General features: G+C 44.6%; 1 protein-coding gene across 1 annotated transcript in view; it reads right to left on the bottom strand.

Annotated features, from left to right (window-relative positions):
• Positions 1 to 19647, bottom strand: part of ADAM19 (ADAM metallopeptidase domain 19) — a 75128-nt gene that overhangs the window by 49828 nt on the left and 5653 nt on the right. Inside the window, exon 3 of the mRNA XM_007655294.3 lies at positions 17395 to 17465. Coding sequence (XP_007653484.2) covers positions 17395 to 17465 — 71 coding nt within the window. The remainder of the gene's footprint in view (positions 1 to 17394; positions 17466 to 19647) is intronic.

The following is a 19647-nucleotide window of genomic DNA, read 5'->3' as shown; positions in this document are numbered from 1 at the left end:
TGGACCCGGGGTGGGAGTGGAGGGAAAAGGCCGAGGCTGCCAGTTTTCAGTAAGCTCAAAGCCTTGCGAGAGGGGTCAGAGCAGAGCAAATGAGAAAAGGGTTGGAATGGAGCCATGATGTACAGATGTCATAAAGACAGTGTTTCTCCTTAAAATGGCTTGGAGAGATCCTGGCCTGGCTCCATCCGCTCAATGATATCATTGTTTTAAACAAAGCCCAAGTCTTCACACCAGATTGAAAACCCATGAAAGGCCTTACAGTGAAGACCCGATGCTAAAATGAGGGGCAGCCTCTCTCTTGCTGCATCACCCGGTTACAGTAGAGGTCAAGTATTTAGAATTTTAGATTAGGGTGGAAGATTACATAATAATTCCAGATTACAGGGAGGTTGGGGTGTGGACTGTTACAGTAGCCCTCACTGTATTGGCTATGACCTCTCTCTTCCCTAGCAATGCAATCAGTTAAGTGAGATGGACCCATATGGAAATTTTGCTCCAGAGAGGACAACAGCTGTTCGGTCAATAAGGTACTCCAGTGAACCCTCCTGAGAGAGGCTATCCTAACTGTCTCACAATAATACACACTCCCGATTTTCAGAGGTGCATTGTGTAGTGGATAGACCAGGGGTCTGGGAGTCAGGAGGTCATGGCTTCTAATCCCAGTTCTGCCACCTGTCTGCTGGGTGACCTTGGGCAAGTCACGTCATTTATCCGTGTCTCAGTTTCCTATCTGCAAAATGGGGAGTAAGACTGTGAGCCCCATGTGGGACAGGGGCTGTGTCCAACCTACCTCACTTGTATCTACCCCAGTGCTTAGAACAGTATTTGACACATAGTAAGTGCTTAACAAATACCATAAAAAAATAGATCATTGAAGACTTTTCTGAGAAGTACTTCACTGAGAGATAGGTCCAGCTGGAAACTGTCCCACATGGAACTCACAGTCTAAGTACATAAGAGGGAGAACAGGAGACCTGAGGCACAGAGAAGTTAAATGATTTGTCCAAGGTCACACAGCAAGCATTTGGCCGTGCCTGGATTTGAAACTAGGTCCTCAGACTCCTAGGCCTGTGCTCTTTCCACTAGGTCATGCTCCTATGGCCAAATCTAACTTTAGTCCATCAGGCTTCACTTTCCTCATAGGCTGTTCTCTGAAATATGGAAATCAGTTAGTCATTAAACTCTGTAATAATTTCTTCTACCAATAGTAGCTGTTGAGGGAAAATATAAATCAAACATTCTGTTAAGGCCCAGTATTTTGTTGGCCTTTCTGGCTGCCATTAATGCACCAGTAATTTCAAGGAGGTCATCAAAGACACCAAGATCTCTTTCCTAAATTGGGAATGATAGCTCTGAGCCCATCATCATATAGTTGTAGCTTGGATCACTTTACCCCAACCTTTATGAATTGCTTTACATTTGCTCACACTGAAGATCACCTGTCATTTTGGGGCATAAATGCCCAACTTTACAAGGTCATCCTTACCATCATAGCCACCCAGAAGACCTCAGTGTCCATCTGTAAATTTGGAGATTTCACGGCACACTCCTTCCAAATCACTTATGGAGATGTTCAAAAAACCAGTCCTTGTACTGATCCCTGAAGTACTCCACTACTTAGTTTTCCATCCTGAAAAATGCCATTATTCCTATCTTTTAGCCAGATTTCAATCCATAACACAATTCCTATAATCTCATGGTTACTCAGTTCTTATAAAAAGACTTGGTGTGGAGCCTTGTCAAAAGCTTTTGAAAATATAAGTATATTATGTCCATGGGCCTCTTTGACCCAGCTGCTTATTAACCTCTTCAAAGATTTTCAGCAGTTTAGTAAGGCATGAAGAATGCATTTTTATTTTGTCATCATTTTGGCTCTTCAATTGTAAAACTTCTTGTAAAAAAATTATGTGGGGCTATGGATGAAAGATAAATATTTCCCTTTTACAAATCCATTAATCCAGAGACCCAGATCAAAGCACTAAATGAGAAAAGTGCTAGAACCCACTCAGATTTCTAGAATCAGCTTTGTTAAAGACTCCTGCTGAATGGTTAGCAACATTTGAGTTTGAAGAAAGTGTTCTCAAAGTCTATAAAAACATCAGAGCACTTATTTCAATTATTTCGATGATCCATTGGTGTCTCATCTAGATCAGATGAATCTCAGTGACTCCAAAACCAACTATATCCTAGATAAGAAGCTTTTTTTAAAAACCATTACAGCAAAGTTCAACACATGCTAGTCTACATCCTGCCTCTGACCTACAATGTCCTCCCTCCTCAAATCCAACAATTACTCTCTCCCCCTTCAAAATCTTATTGAAGGCACATCTCCTTCAAGAGGCCTTCTCAGACTAAGCCCTACTTTTCCTCATCTCCCACTCCCTTCAATGTCACCCTGACTTGCTCCCTTTGCTCTTCCCCCGTCCCAGCCCCACAGCACTTATGTACATATCTGCAATTTTATCTGTTTATATTGATATCTGCGTGGCTTAGTGGAAAGTGCCCGGGCTTGGGAGTCAGAGGTAATGGGTTTGAATTCTGGCTCTGCCACTTGTCAGCTGTGTGACTGTGGGCAAGTCACTTAGCTTCTCCGAGCCTCAGTTACCTCTTCTGTAAAATAGGGATTAACTGTGAGCCTCACGTGGGACAACCTGATTACCTTGTATCTACCCCAGCGCTTAGAACAGTGCTCGGCACATAGTAAGCGCTTAACAAATACCAACATTATTATTATGTCTGTCTCCCCCTGCTAGACTGTAAGCTTGTTGTGGGCAGGGATTGTCACTGTTTATTGTTGTATTGTACTTTCCCAAGCACTTAGTATCCTGCATTGCACACAGTAAGTGCTCAATAAATACGATTGAACTAATGAATGAGAGCTAGAGATCTTTGGAAGCGGTTAATTTCCCCCTTCCATTGTACTACTTAGGCATATATTCAAATGAGTTCCCATCCAATCAATTAATCAATAGAATTCAGTAAGCACTTATATGTGGAGCACAACAGAATTAATAAATGAGAATAAAATTAGAGAAACAGTTTTCCACTGTGGAAAGAGCATGGGCCTAAGAGTCAGAGGGCCTGGATTCTAATCCTGGCTCCATAGTTTCCTGCTGTGACCTTGGGCAAGTCACTTCCCTTCCTCTGTGCCTCAGATTCCTCATCTGTCAAAAGGGGATTCAATACCTGTTCTCCCCCTTAATTAGAATGTGAGCCCCATGTGGGACCGGGATTGTAACCAACCTGATTATCCGTATCTAGCCCAGCACTTAATACAGTGTTTGGCACATAGTAAGCACTTTAAAATACCATTATTATGATTATTATGATCCCTAACGTTAAGGAGCATACTATCTAGCCAAGACAGACTCTAAAATAAGTTCCAGCTAGGAGGCAATAACTGAGTATAAAGATATGTCCATGAGTGCTATGGGGAATCATGAGTACTTGGGTGGTGGGGAAGTGATGAATTAGCAGTTAAGGGATATAAAATGATGAGACAAGAAATTAATCAGGAAGGCTTACTGGAGGAGATGTAACTTCAAAAAGGTTATGAAGATGAAGACAGCAGTAGTCTGTTGGATGTAAAGGGAGAAGTTTTTGGCAAAAGAGGAAGGGTGGGAACAAAAGATTGCTGACAGAGGAGGCAAAAATGAGGCAGGTGGCTTGAGACAAATAAAGAGTGTAAGCTGGGGTGTAGTGGGATAAGGGAGTGGTTATATAAGAAGGAAAAGCTGATTAAATGCTTTAAATCCAATAACTGCAATTTTTGCTTTAAGAGTAAAGGGAGTCAGAGAGCCTGGGTTCTAATTCTGACGCCAACACTTGCCTACTGGGTGACCTTGAGCAAGTCGCTTAACTTCTCTGTGCCTCAGTTACCTCATCAGCAAAATGGGAATTAAGACTGTGAGCCCTTTGTGGGGGACAGGGACTGTGTCCAACCTGATTATCTTGTATCTACCCCAATACTTAGTACAGTGCTTGGCACATAATAAGTACTTAACAAATACCCATTTAATGAAAAAAAAAAGTGGGGAGTCTTGTGCTGAACAATGTCTAGTAAACAATCCAGGTAGCAGAGTGAAGTATGGATTGGAGATGGACGAGACTAGAAGTAGAGAGACCAGGAAGGAGATTGCTGCAATAGATAGGAAATTTTAAGTCACTGGGCCATCATGGCGGCTGTTCGGATTGAGAGGAAGGGCAGATTCTGAAAATCTTGTGGAGGAATAACTGACAGGATTTTGGACAGACCAAATGTGGTAGGTGAAAGAGAGGGAGGAGGCCAGGATAATGCCAAGGTTACAGGCTTAAGAGACAAGAAATTTGGTAGGGTGGTCAACTCTGATGGGAAGTGAGATGGAGGAGAGGATTTAGGAGGGAAGATGAGGAGTTCAGTCCCCATTTTGGCCAGGGGTTCTAATCTTGGCTCCACCACTTGTCTGCTGTGTAACCTTGGGCAAGTCATTTCGTTTCTCTGTGGCTCAGTTACCTCATCCATAAAATGGGGATGGAGACTGTGAGCCCCATATGGGACAGGGACTGTGTCCTACCGGATTTGTCTGTATCCACCCCAGCGACTAATACATTGTCTGGCACATAAAGCTTAACAAATACCAAAATTATTGTTATTACTTCTCCAGCTGCCCTGGTATCCAGTGAACTTTATGGCATGTTAGCAGTCCAAAACTCTATCTGCAAAGCTAGATTTAAAGGCAGAAAAATAGACATGTTTACAGAAGCATTCACTGGGGCCTACAGTCTCACAAATGGCTTTGAGAAACCATTCTTTGATGTCTTATCTCTCAGCCTGGCATCAGGTATACTTGCCCAGCCTGCTCTAGGGTAGTTGCCTGACTTGCTAGCAGTACAGTCCTCTGCTTCCTGTCATTCATTTCCAAGCTGGGCTCCATGCAGAAATTCATTATGGAGTGACAGGGCATAGACAAAAGAGAATTTGGAATATCCTTCCTGCTGAGCTCAGCTCAGTAAAATCCCTACTTCAGATCCTCTTACAAATCCTGTAAACCAGATAAAGACAGGAAATGATGAACAAATAATGAACTCCCCAAGTCTTCTCTGCCCAATCACTGCACTGAAAATAAGGGCTGGTTGTTATTCCAAGCACAGGGAAAGGTAGTTTACAGGATTGGAAAACTGCAGCGTGGCACTCCCAAGATACAGTAGTGTAAAATTAGATATTGGAATTGGCAGCCAGACCTACATATTGTTTCTTTGGGGCATTCTGTATTTTAAGGTCAGCGTTTTGTAATTGGACTTGGTCTCTGCAGATTTCTCTATGACTTCACTATGTATTCATTCATTCAATAGGATTTATTGAGCGCTTATTATGTGCAGAGCACTGTACTAAGCGCTTGGAATGTATAAATTGGTAACAGAGACAGTCCCTGCCCTTTGACAGGCTTATAGTCTAATCGGGGGAGACAGACAAGAACAATGGCAATAAATAGAATCAAGGGGAAGAACATCTCATTAAAACAATAGCAAATAAATAGAATCAAGGTGATGTACATCTCATTAATAAAATAAATAGGGTAATGTATGCTTTATATAGACCAAGAGAATTATTAAAAAGCTCAAACCCTAACCCAACAAGGTGGAATGGGGTGGAGAGGGAGAGGGAGAGAGAGGAAAAGAGAGAGGAAAGCAGGTCCAGACACCACAGGACCAATCTATTAGCATACACACCATGATTAACTTGTACATACCCCAGCAATTAGAACAGTGCTTGGCACATAGTAAACGCTTAACAAGTACCATAATTATTTATTATTATTTATTGTTCTGTCAATCAGTCAGTTCCTACTTTTATTTACTGAGTGCCTACTGCATGTGGAACACTGTACTGTAGAGAAGACAACACTTTGGCAGCCACAATACCACCCATGGAGCCTACCTCATTATCAGTCAATCAATGGTATTTATTGAGATTTTACTGTGCGCAGAGAGCACTGTAATTTCATTCATTCATTTAATAGTATTTACTGAGCGCTTACTATGTGCAGAGCACTGTACTAAGCGCTTGGAATGTACAGTTGGACAACAGATAGGGACAATCCCTGCCCAATGACGAGCTCACAGTCTAATCGGGGGAGACAGAAGGACAAAAACAAGACAACGTAATCACGATAAATAGAATCAAGGGGATGTAAACCTCATCCCGGCTCCGCCACTTGTCAGCTGTGTGACTGTGGGCAAGTCATTTAACTTCTCTGTGCCTCAGTTACCTCATCTGTAAAATGGGGATGAAGACGGTGAGCCTCACGAGGGACAACCTGATTACCCTGTATCTACCTCAGCACTTAGAACAGTGCTCTGCACATAGTAAGTGCCTAACAAATACCGACATTTTTTATTTTATTAACAAAATAAATAGGGGAATAAAAATATATACAAATGAGCACAGTGCTGAGGGGAGGGGAAGGGAGGGAGAGTAGCAGAGGGAAAGGGGCTTAGCTGAGGAGAGGTGCAGGGGGAAGAGCAGAGGGCAGAGAGGGAGCAGAGGGAGCAGAGGGAAAAGGGGTAGCTCAGTGTGGGAAGGCCACTTGGGGGAGGTGAGCTCTCAGTAAGGCTTTGAAGAGGGGAAGAGAGTTAGTCTGGTGGAGGTGAGGAGGGAGGGCGTTCCAGGACAGCGGTAGGACGTGGGCCCGAGGTCGACGGCAGGATAGGCGTGAACGGGGGACAGTGAAGAGGTGAGCGGCAGAGAAGCGGAGCATGCAGGGTGAGCAGTAGAGAGAAGGGAGGTGAGGTAGGAGGGGGCAAGGTGATGGAGAGCCTTGAAGCTCAGAGTGAGGAGTTTTTGTTTCATGCAGAGGTTGATAGGCAACCACTGGAGGTGTTTAAGGAGGGGAGTGACACGCCCAGAGCATTTCTGCTGGAAGATAATCCGGGCAGTGGAATGAAGAATAGACTGGAGCGGGGAGAGACAGAAGGAAGGGAGATCAGAGAGAAGGCTGACACAATAATCCAGCCGGGATGAGAGCAATACTTGGAGAGTCCAATATAACAGAATGTTCCCTGCCCACAAAAGCTTACCGTCTAGAGCGTCATACTTGACTCGTCTCTCTCGTTCACCCCACACATCCTATCCGTTACCAAGACCTGCCGGTTTCACCTTTACAATATCGCTAAGATCTGCCCTTTCCTCTCCACCCAGACGGCTACCTTACTGCTACGGGCTCTCGTTATATCCCGGCTAGACTACTGTGTCGGCCTTCTCTCTGACCTCCCTTCCTCCTCTCTCGCCCCGCTCCGGTCTATTCTTCACTCCGCTGCCCGGCTCATCTTCCTGCAGAAACCATCTGGGCATGTCACTCCCCTTCTTAAACAACTCCAGTGGTTGCCTATCAACCTCCGCTCCAAACAAAAACTCCTCACTCTGGGCTTCAAGGCTCTACGTCACCTTGCCCCTTCCTACCTCTCCTCCCTTCTCTCTTTCTACCGCCCACCCCGCACGCTCCGCTCCTCCGCCGCCCACCTCCTCGCCGTCCCTCGGTCTGCCTATCCCGCCGTCGACCCCTGGGCCACGTCCTCCCGCGGTCCCGGAACGCCCTCCCTCCTCACCTCCGCCAAACTGATTCTCTTCCCCTCTTCAAAACCCTACTTAAAACTCACCTCCTCCAAGAGAACCTTCCCAGACTGAGCTCCTCTTCTCCCTCTACTCCCTCTACCACCCCCCCTTCACCTCTCCGCAGCTTAACCCTCTTTTCCCCCATCTCCCTCTGCTCCTCCCCCTCTCCCTTCCCATCCCCTCAGCACCGTACTCGTCCGCTCAACTGTATATATTTTCATTACCCTATTTATTTTGTTAATGAAATGTACATCGCCTCGATTCTATTTAGTTGCCATTGTTTTTACGAGATGTTCTTCCCCTTGACTCTATTTATTGCCATCCTTCTTGTCTGTCCGTCTCCCCCGATTAGACCGTAAGCCCATCAAACGGCAGGGACTGTCTCTATCTGTTGCCGACTTGTTCATTCCAAGCGCTTAGTACAGTGCTCTGCACATAGTAAGCGCTCAATAAATACTATTGAATGAATGAATGAATATTAAAAAAAATAATAATAAAGTCTTTACTTTTCCTCGCCCCATCCTACTGCCCCAAAACAGGGTCTCTAGAGTCTCCAAGCAGGGGGGTAATATACTACTAATCCATTAGACTGTAAACTCCTTAAGGCCAGGGATTGGGTCTACCAACTCTATTCTATTGAACTTCCCCAAGTGCTTAGTATGGTGCTTTGCAAAGATGCTCAATAAATACCATTGAATGATAATGCAGAGGCACCAAGCCCTCTCAGGATGCAGCTATTGGGAAGAACCCCAGCACAAAAGGACATAATCTTAATGCAAAAAAGCCCCGTCCACAACCTCAACGGAACTCTCTTTTGTCCTTTGTGCAGAATTATAACAAAAACTCTAGATGCAGAGTTTTGAAGTGGAATCAGTGACATGACCCCATAATGCCGGGCCATAGGGCCTGGTTTTAAGAGGAATATGCCTACAAGGGAGGAGGAAGCAGGCTAGCAGGGTGTTCCTCTAATGCTCTGCCCAAGTCTCTGTTTCCCCCAGAGATGGATGGATCTCTTCATAATTGTATTTGTTAATAATAATAATAATGTTGGTATTTGTTAAGCGCTTACTATGTGCAGAGCACCATTCTAATCGCTGGGGTAGACACAGGGGAATCAGGTTGTCCCACGTGGGGCTCACAGTCTTAATCCCCATTTTATAGATGAGGTAACTGAGGCACAGAGAAGTTAAGTGACTTGCCCACAGTCACACAGCTGACAAGTGGCAGAGCTGGGATTTGAACTCATGACCTCTGATTCCAAAGCCCGTGCTCTTTCCACTGAGCCACTCTGCTTCTCCACTTAAGCACTTATCATGTGCCAAGCACTGGGGTAGATACAAGATAAGCAGGTCCCACAAGGAGCTTACAGTCTAAGCAGGAGGGAGAACAGGTATTGAACCTCCATTTTGCAGTTGAGGGAACTGAGGCAGAGAAGTTAAGTGATTTGCCCAAGGTCATATAACATGTAAGTGGCCGAGTTGGGATTAGAACCCAGGTCCTCAGACTCCCAGGCCCATGCTCTTTCCACTAGGCCACGTTCTTACTTTTTCAGAGGACAGTATCCACCTGCCAGGATACTTAAATCTGCCATCTATTAGATGGAAATTTCTGATCATGCATTTAAGTGTTCATTTTCAAAAGACCCTTTAGTCAATCAATTAGTATGTTTTGAATTCTGATAGCATGCAACACTATGTTGCATGTTTAGGAACTTTGGCTAAAGAGACACAATCCCAGCCCTCAAGGAGCTTACAAAGGCAAGATCATGTCATTTCCCTTGTGTCCTTTCTATTCCGTGGCTCATGGTGAAAGCCCACAGAATCTATTGCTGAGCAAGAAGATAGAGTTAGACAGCTACCTTCCAAAGAGTGTGATTGATTATACCATTTATTCCCCCAACATCCCTGTGAAATAGGTTGGAGCAGAAATTAGGTACCATATTTTCCTTCCTTTGGACTGATTCATTGAACCCTTTTCTGGCAAGCAACAATATTGGGAATTACACTGTGGCTGGTTATTATTCATTAATATTTCAGGTCTGACCATGATTCATTGGTCAGGCCTGAAGCAGCGTGGCCTAGTGGAAAGAGTACTAGCCTGGAAGTCAGAGGTCCAGGGTTCTCATCCCGGCTCCGCCACTCGCCTGCTTTGTGACCGTGCACAAGTCACTTAACAACCCTGTGCCTCAGTTACCTCATCTGCAAAACAGGGATTAAGACTGTGAGCCCTAGTGGGACAGGGACTGTGTCCAACCTGAGTGCACAGCACTGTACTATTCACTCTCAACAATTAGATATAAATCCACCCTCCCTCTCTTGCCGGTCTACATGGGTGATATACAAGCAGCACGGCATAGTGGGTAGAGCATGGGCTGGGAATCAGAAGGGCATAGGTTCTAATCCCAGCCCTGTCACTTGTCTGCTGTGAAACAGTGGGCAAGTCACTTCATTTCTCTTTGTCTCACTTACCTCATCGGTAAAATAGGGATTGAGACTGAGTCCCACATGGGACAGGGACTGTGTACAACTCGATTTGCTGGTAATAATAATAATAATAATGTTGGTATTTGTTAAGCGCTTACTATGTGCCGAGCACTGTTCTAAGCGCTGGGGTAGACACAGGGGAATCAGGTTGTCCCACGTGAGGCTCACAGTCTTAATCCCCATTTTACAGATGAGGGAACTGAGGCCCAGAGAAGTTAAGTGACTTGCCCACAGTCACACAGATTAGTGGCAGAGCTGGATCCACCCCAGTGCTTAGTATAGTGCCTGGTACATAGTAAGCGTTTAACAAATACCATCATCACTGTACTAAGCGCTTGGGAGAGTACAACATAACAGAGTTGGTAGATACATTCCCTGCCCATTGTATTAACCTTTATTCCCTAAAAGAAAAAAAAGTCTTCCTATCCCCATCGCTGAAGGAGAAACAATATTAAAGGAAATGACCATGGATTTAACCTGGTAGGTGTTCTATTCAGAGAATCAGTCCTGGGTGTTATGAAGAGTTTTAGTGCCAAGATGACAACAAGGGTACTAAGATTTCTCTCATTCAAAGGAAAGCCAGCACAACTGCAGAAAGGAGGATATCTAGTTTTTCCAAGGGCTATTTCAGGTTTCCTGATGGGAAGACGACTCCCTTGACCTTAACTGCAGTCTTGCAGAATCACCAAATCTCACCCACACTCAGGTCAGTGTGCAGTCCTGATTGAAATAGGCCCTCCTCTTTCGGTCTTATTCAGTTACATGTTTCTGACGATTCCTCACTTGAACTCACTACTGCTTCTAGTTAGACAAGAGTTAATGGGGGGGGGGGGGGGAATCAACCTCATCTAAGATTTAGACTTTTAATATGTCTGTTCCCAGCTGTTGGATGGTGCCCCATAGAGATGGTTCCCTTAATTGGTGGTGTTCTTTAAAGACAGCCTAGCTAACTGGAGGTCCTCTAGTTAATCTCCATCAGGATTTGCCCTTCCCAGATAGAAAAGGTCTTCCATCCTTAGAGCTGAAGAGTATGATTAAAACAATGGTTACAACCAAGAAAGAGGCAAGAGGGCTCCCTGAGGATAGTTCTACACTAAAGTTCTACACACAGATTAGTCACAAAACCAACAGAGCTGAACAAGCTGAATATTTCAGGCTGATGTTTTGGCTCAAAATATCTAAACATTTCAAACTAAAATATAGTTTTAGTTTTCAATAATCTTAAAAATTTGCACATAGATGCCCACGCTTAACCAAAATGTAGTCTATACTGCTACCGAAGTATTTTTCACTCCCAAAGCATCACCAGGCTGGGCTTACCTAGTTTGGATGACTATAAACATTCAACTCATTTCCAAATGACCTAATACTGATGTTATTTTACATTGTACGGATCCTGCCCACAAAGGTGAAGAATTCTCCCAAAGCTACTAACTTGTCTCCACCTAACAAATGTACTTTTCAGGTAAGAATTTTTGGGTTCACATTTCACAGTGGTTCCCCAAGTATGCAATCACTCAGTAACTGAGGGATGATTACACTAAGTGGGCTGTCAGTGTGCTGATCCACTAACAACCCTGCCTCTAACATCCCATAAGCCTGGCATCACCATGTCAACTCGACAGATAAACTCGACTTTGCAACTCTCCCAGCCCTGTCTCCCCAGGGGGAATATTTAGGTCACAAGTCTCCCAAAGCAATTCTTAGGCTTAATTGGCTCTACTGAAATGGAATAGTTAGATACACATAAGGGAAGCGCCAATCCTCAAATATTTCTTTGCCTAGTCATTTATATTATTGTATAAAGACTTTGACTGATTCCCTGGAGCTACACAGTCTTAGCTGTAAGGCAGAGGAAGCCAACGGCATTTTGACTTTGAGAAAACATTTTGCAAATAACTTGGATATGACCAACACACTCAGTAAAAGGATCTTCAGCCTTTCACTTTGAGATCATGTATATTTCAATGGAAATTCAATCCTTACGCTTCTGATGCATTTCAATGCAGCCACCAAATGCAATTCTCTAAGTGTGTTTTCCTGTCCAGAGAGCAGTGGAAGTCTTCTAACTAAATACTTTTAAGCCTTCCTTTGATCCAGGAAGTTGTGTTTTCCCAAAACCTAATGGAGCTCAAACCTAATTATGTGGCACTGGGTGGGAGACATCATCTCCTTTCCAGGATTGAGAAGGGAACAAGCAAGCTGTAAATAAGAGGTTGAGCAAGAAGTGCAGGCGTGGAACTTCCACTGGGGCTACTGTGGCAGCTGCTTGGAGATCAGAGGATTTCTGGACTAAAGAACCAAGTGTAGAGTGTTTCTAGTGCAGCTCCTAAAAGCACAAAGACTCTGGGGTTGGACTTGTAGCATCTTCACTGACAGCAGCTTGGAGCATCCTTCCTGGGGGCAACTTCCGGTCCTCAGGGTCTACCCAGGATACTTGAGGCACTGAACTCCACCTGTTCCCCCCTTGCTCTCACATTTTCTGATCTAGGGAGGGAACCGAACTCCAGAATTCTGCCCTGAGGTTCATGCAGAAGTTGTTCCTCCACCAGTGACGTCATTAGTTGGTGTCTAGGTTCTTGTTCTAAGTACGAAAAATCAACTCTGCCACCTTGGACTAGAAGGGTGAAAAAAAATTAACCCAAGAACTAATCCAAGTCCTTGTTTACAACACACCAACAAGTGTTTTGGCCAGTCCTGTTCGCCAAGCCAAGCAAGGTGGAGTTTGCAATCCAATTTCCTACTCAGTTGTCTGCATTCTTAATAAGTGGGTATTCGTTAAGCGCTCACTATGTGCCAAGCACTGTAGTAAACGCTGGGGTAGATATAGGTAGGTCTCATGCAGGGCTCACAGTCTAAGTAGGAGAGAGAACAGGTATTGAATCTTCATTTTGCAAATGAGGCAACTAAGGCCCAGAAAAGTTAACTGATTTGCCCAAGGTCATATAGCAAAAAGTGGCAGAGCCAGAATTAGAACCCACACCCTCTGATGCCCAGGCCCATGCTCTTCCCAATAAACCACACTGCTTCCTTTGCCTCTTCCTGTTTTCTAAATCTCTCCTTTCCTTTGACCAACTGTGTCTACTCATTCCACTGCAGATGCTTTGGTTTGTAGTCTTACAAGCAATCCCCACGTTTTAGTTTTCTACCCACATTTCTCACTATTTTATGCCTGTGGAGACTATTTCTCCACCCTCCTTATTGTTCACACATCTCCATCTGTGGATTCCATTAAGCCTATGTGAAGATTCCATTAAAGAGCTTGTTGCTTACTGTTCTGTATCATTATAAACCTATTTAATTAGGCTTAAGGAAAGGCAAAACCAGATGAGTCAAAGGAGCAATGGGAAACAGAAGCAGAGTGAATGCTTCCTGAGCCCAAGACCAAAAACAGTTTTAAGGAGGAGACCTGCAGGCAGAATGCCATTCTCTCAATCAAATCAACCAAAAACAAAGTACCAGACGGACAAACTTAAAAATCAAAAATATCCTACCATAGCAGAAAGGAAGTTAATGTGAAGAGGAGAGACAATTGTGTGAGCAATGATTTGGGAACTGAAAGTGATTAAGTATCCTGTGTTCCTCTACTGTGTAATGTTATTGTTTAAAACTGTGACCAAACTAATTTCAAGTCAGAAACTCACATCTCCTCAGAGTTCTCTACCGGGTCTGTATATGACTGCCCTATGAATGAAAGCATTTTGGGAAGTAAGTACAATAGGAAATTATCTACACTGTGAGTTCCATTCAGTAACATGTGTAAGCCTAAAAGCCAAGTTCAGTTCAAAATAGCAGGAAGAAATTCCCAAGGGGAACCTGGTGATGTCATTGTGCTCTCTCTGCTATTTCCATTTCTGTAGAAATTTCCTAACACTATCAACTCTGGGACACCACCAGTAAGTTTAACTCTGAGCTGCTCCACATGTTCAGCTCTGTCAGCCATGGACAAAAAACCTTCAGGTGTCCCTTAGGGGTTGGGCAGCATATCTTTAGATGCTCCAACAGAACCCTGCTGACTCAAGGCAGAGCTTTCCAGGGAAAGAAGATGCTTTAGAATGCTACAATCTCTGTGGTATGAGAGCAGGGCCAGATTAATGCTGGGGTTTCAAAGGCTGGTGCAGGATCAGAAGAAGTGAGGGGATGGGAGGTGGGGTGAGTGACGGGAACTTCATGTGAGCCCCAATGCTGCTCCATTCCTTCTGACACTGTGCATGTGCGGCAGCCATTGTATTAACTTCCCATTCAGGCTACTCCTTAGACTCTCCCAAGAGAGGGCCACCTTGGAGTAGGGTCAGGAGACACACTATTACCATCTGAAGTGGTGGCAGCTCAGTCTTTTAGCAAGAAATTCTCCACTTTTGAAAGGGAAGGAGGGGGAGAAGGGATCCAGAGGGAAAGGAGAGCTGGGGGGGGGAGACGTTGGCTCAGCCCCAGCGGGCAGGAAGGCAGTGGATGAAGGATTGATTGAGGGTTGATTGCCAGTACTTGTTAAGCACTTACTAGGTGCCAAGTATTGTTCTAAGCACTGGGGTAGACACAAGTTAATCGAGTTGTACACAGTTCCTGTCCCAGATGAGGCTCACAGTCTAAGTAAGAGGGAATAGGGTTGAGGTAACTGAGGCACAATGAAGTGAAGTAACTTGGCCAAGGTCATACAGTAGATACATGGCATATTGGGGATCCCCCCTCCCCCGTCCCACATCCATCCAGTTGAGCGAAGCTCTGAAAATGAGGCCGGTTCAGCCCATGCCAGGCAGGTGCTGTCTGAAAGATTTCCCAGAGGCCAATGGAGCTGCAAGTGGGAATGGGAGGGCACTGCAGGGGTGAGACTGGCTGGTCTGCTGTTAGAGGACCCTGGTCCTACTTGGGAGCTGCTGGGGATCAGGGATGGCTGTGGGGGCCCCTAGTTCTGCCTATCACATTCTCTCTCATTTTCTTTCTCTCATTTTCTCTATGAACCTGTGGCCAAGTAGCATTTCTTAATGGGAGTAGGAATTACGTCGCCAGATACTTCCCTAGATATGGCACAGAAAGCCAGTGCCAAGGCCACTTCGTGGATGGGAGGAGGAAAGTGTGATCATAATAATAATAATTATGGTATTTGTTAAGTGCTTACATGTGTCAGGCATTTTACTAAGTCCTGGGGTGGATACAAGCAAATCGGGTTGGAAACAAACAGTCCCTGTCCCGCATAGGACACAGTCTTAATCCCCATTTTACAGATGAGGTAACTGAGGCCCAGAGAAATGAAGTGACTTGCCCAGGGCCACATAGCGGACAAGTGGTAGAGATGGGATTAGAGCCAGGCCTTCTGTCTCCCAGGCCCATGCTCTATCCACTATATCATGCAGCAGCAGGAAATAGCACTCAGCCATAGAGACAGGGCAGCATCCAGTGAGGGCCTCCTGAAGTGCAGGGAGCTTCATCTCGGGGCCTTGGATCGAGAAGATTACCGGGAGCCCAGGGTTCTACAGGCTATACCTGGCCACCAATTTTCCCACACTATGAGGCCCATAAAAAGGTGGTTCAGAGCTAGAAGAGTGACATGGGGGAGCCAGCATGGGAATGGAGGAGGGTCCTCGCTGGATCTGTGGCCTACTGTGCCCCATAGGGCAAGGGTATAATAATAATTATGGTATTTGTTAAGTGCTTACTATGTACCAGGCACTGCTCTAAGCACTGGGGTAAATACAGGATAATTGGGTTGGAAACGGTTCCTGTTCCACATAGGGCTCACAGTCTTAATCCCCTTTTTTTTTTTTTTACAGATCAGAGAACTGAGGCTGAGAGAAGTCGCTTGCCCAAGATCATGCAGCAGACAAGTGGTGAAGCCAGGATTAGAACCCATGACCTTCTGACACCCAAGCCCGTGATCTATCAACTAGGCCATGCTGCTTCAGGGTGGAGATGGAAGCCGGCCAAAGCCAAGGCAGCATCTCTAACTGAATCTGTCATCATATACAGCATGATGTAATGACATCATATGCACCCCATTGTGTGACATAATTACCTCGCAAATCCTATAGTGGTGCCCTAAAAGACTGTTAGGGTCTGGGGTCTATGGAGGGGAAGGGAGGAGGGTGGTCATCTGGCCCTGAAACTGGTTAACTTCCTATGGGCCACTTCGTGAATAAATTGTTTGGCTAATCAATGCCTAAAATTATACTCGATCCTAAGTTACCTGGATATTTTAGGACAAATACCCATCCTCCTGAAATAATTAAACAAGACCACCCTCTAGTATGTGTGCATGCATACACACAGACCCTGTGTCTAGCGAGCCACAGCTGTTTTCTTCCACCTCACTCCAGACACCTCTTTCCGACAGTAAAAGAGAGGTCCCCAAATTTTGGCAAGTTTTTAAAGGTCTCTTCCTACTGGATCCTTTTGAAAAATTATAATATGCTGGAAATAGCAAAGCTATTAACCTACCCTTTCAAAGAACACCTCTTGGAAGAGACTGATTTGATTAGTCGTCTGCTTTCAGCTGGTTTAAGATACTGCCAAGTGGAGGCAGGGAGCTCTCCAAGGGATGCAACCTTATCTGTTCTGTTTATATGTCGCAATAAAGGCTAATTCCAGTGGTAGAGCTGGACTGTAGTACTTCAGTACACTGCTGTGGATGAAACTGCCTCCCCATTTAGGCTGATCAAAGATGCTCATATAATACACTTACCAAATATGGAGATGGTGCTTTTTTGTTCACAGATACAGTAGCATGAATCAACAGACTAATCCTTGGTTGGAAACTGTTACCTAATACTCCTCAGAAGCTGCCACCCAAGATCAATAGCCTATAGATAAACAGATGAGCCAGAGCCAGATGTGGTCTGCAGACTGCTCACTACACTCCTCTGAATGGATTCTAAGCCATCTGTTTGGAAAAAGAGCTGAGACAGAACAGAGAGAACCCGGCCTCAACCTCAGCACACGTCTTGCTGACCTAAATATGCTCTCCTTTCTTCCCTAATCTGCTTTACTTCCTGCAGAACGCCGTGCTGGGGTTTGGATGTGTGCAGTGAAGCAGCTGCTGTATTGCAAGCCCACTGTAACTGTGTCTGACTCAGAGTGGCCCCTGGAAAGGATAAGGCTAAATCCCCATCCAACAGCACAATGAATCCCCGAGCAGTTCAGTCAACACGTATCAAGTAGAAAGGTTCTAAAATCCCAGAATGTGGTTCAAATCCAATTCCTAGGGGGAGCTTGCTTTATGATCTGAGTATAAAGAATGCTCCAAAACATGGCACCTGTTTCTTTCATTTAGTCCTGAGTGGCACAAGTTCTTTGTTCAGTTCTCCCAAAATGGACAGGCTCACTTACTCATTCTTCTCCAAGTCCAAGATGAGGTCTTTTCCTTCAGCTGTCACCCTGAGTTCAGCTTTGAGTGAATACTGAAAGCAGCAGAGAAAAAAAAAAGTCAGTTCTGAGAGGGCAGGGGATGAGCTGACAATCAATCATGGAAACTCATATTCTTATCAGTCAGTAGTATTTACTGGGCATCTACTCAGTGCAAAGCACCACACTAAGCACTAGCATGGGTACATTTGGGATACACAATCCCTGCCCTTCAGGACCCTACAATCTAGTGGTAGAGACAAGACACCAAAGTAAATTACAGGCTGGGGGAAGAAATGGAGTTTAAGGATATGTGCTTTAGTTCATATGTACTTTAGTTCTGTGGGGGAGAAATACGAAGGGTTACTGAATCACTTAGGAGGTGAAATGCAAAATGCAGTAGGGAGCTAAATAGGATATGGAGATGAGGTGAGGTAGGGAAGGCCTCCTGGAGGAGATGTGATTTTAGTAGGGCTTTGAAGATGGGAGATGGTGGTTTGCTGGATATGAAGGGAGAGGGAGTTCCGGGCAACAGGGAGGGTGTGAGCAAGAGGTTGCTGTTGAGAGAGATGAGAGTGAAGCACAGTGAGTAGGTTGGTATTAAAGGAGTGAGATGTGTGGACATCACTGTAATGGGAGGGAAGCAAAGGTAGGTAGTGTTAAGAGCTGACTGAGAAGCCAATGGTGAGGCGTTTCATTTCGATGTGGAGAGGGATGGATGACCGATGGAGGTTTTGAGTGGGGAGATGTGCGCAGGAAGATGTATTAGAAAAATGATCTGGGCAGCAGAGTGAATACGTAGTGGAGAGGGAGAGGCTGGACTCAGGGAGATCAGCAAGGAGGTAGATGCAGTGGTCAAGATGACAAGTGTTTGGACCAGCATGGTAATAGTTTGGATGGAGAGGAAGAGAAGGATTCTGAAGCTGTTATGGATATAAAAACCACCAGGATTTCATGACAGTGAATATGCGGATTGATAGAAGAGAGTCAAAAATAATACCACACTTGCCAGCTTGGGAGACTGGGAGGATGGTGGTATTGAATCATTGATTCTATGAGATCCTGTAAGATCTGACCTGATTTAATTCCCTCCTCAAATCCCATTTTTCTGACAACTTCTTTAAACCCTCTTTTCCCTGGCTTGTTTCCCTTCTGCTTCTTCTGTGCACTTGGATCTGTGATCTTTGGACATTTGATATTCAGCTCACCCCAACTCCACAGCACTTATGCACAAATCATTAAATAATGTATTATAAATTACTTAATTATGCATTCAAATGCCTGTCCACCCTCTAGACTTTAACCTCACTATATGCATTCATTCATTCAATAGTATTTATTGAGCGCTTACTATGTGCAGAACACTGTACTAAGCGCTTGGAATGAACAAGTCGGCAACAGATAGAGACAGTCCCTGCCAGGGAATGTGACTGCTAATTCTGTTCTATCGTACTCTCCCAAGACCTTAGTACAGTGCTCTGCACATAGTAAGCACTCAATAAATACCATTGATTGACTGATCTTCCGAAGTGAAGCCAGGACAGATTGAGTGCCAGCAATATGTGCTCTGCATTTATATGTAAAAACATTCACACACACACACCTCATTTCTGTGAAGTTAGTGAAGCTGTAGACATCTGGGCAAACATTGAGCAAACTCTGTTCAAGGGACTTTGAAAGAATAAGTCAGTACTTAAATCATCTGCTCTCCTGAGCAGGCCGGAGAAATGAGTCAGACTTGGGAAACAGTGCCACTTCTGCAATCTGACAAAAACAGGGAAGCTGAACAGTTGGTTACATCACTGCCCACAGTAGGTGCTCAAGAATCCCCAGAGACGATAATGACAATGATGAATTCTGTGTAACAAAACAACAGTCTCAGAGACTCTCTCAGGGTTTCCAGGCTCTCTGGCACTGACCTGGTTTCCAACAGGATGGAAGGGGATGGCTATATTTTGACAGGGTAATGGAGAAATGTGGAGGGATTCAGGAGTCAGAGAGGAAACAAATGAATAACATGGAGATGTCATATATTCAGAGAGATGGCTAATTGGAAGAGCAAAAAAGATTTGATAATTGATCGGGCCCATTAGAAAATATGTCTTTACAGGATTTCTTTCTTGTTGGAGACATTTTAAAAAAAACTTGCCTTATTTGTCATACTGTCAATACCTATAAATCAATGATATTTATTGAGTGTTTTCTGCATGCAGAACACTTACCGTTTGGGAGAGTACA

Source organism: Ornithorhynchus anatinus, chromosome X1, assembly GCF_004115215.2.
Source record: "Ornithorhynchus anatinus isolate Pmale09 chromosome X1, mOrnAna1.pri.v4, whole genome shotgun sequence".
Taxonomy (NCBI): Eukaryota; Metazoa; Chordata; class Mammalia; order Monotremata; family Ornithorhynchidae; genus Ornithorhynchus; species Ornithorhynchus anatinus.
This window is presented reverse-complemented; position numbering and strand designations above follow the sequence as displayed.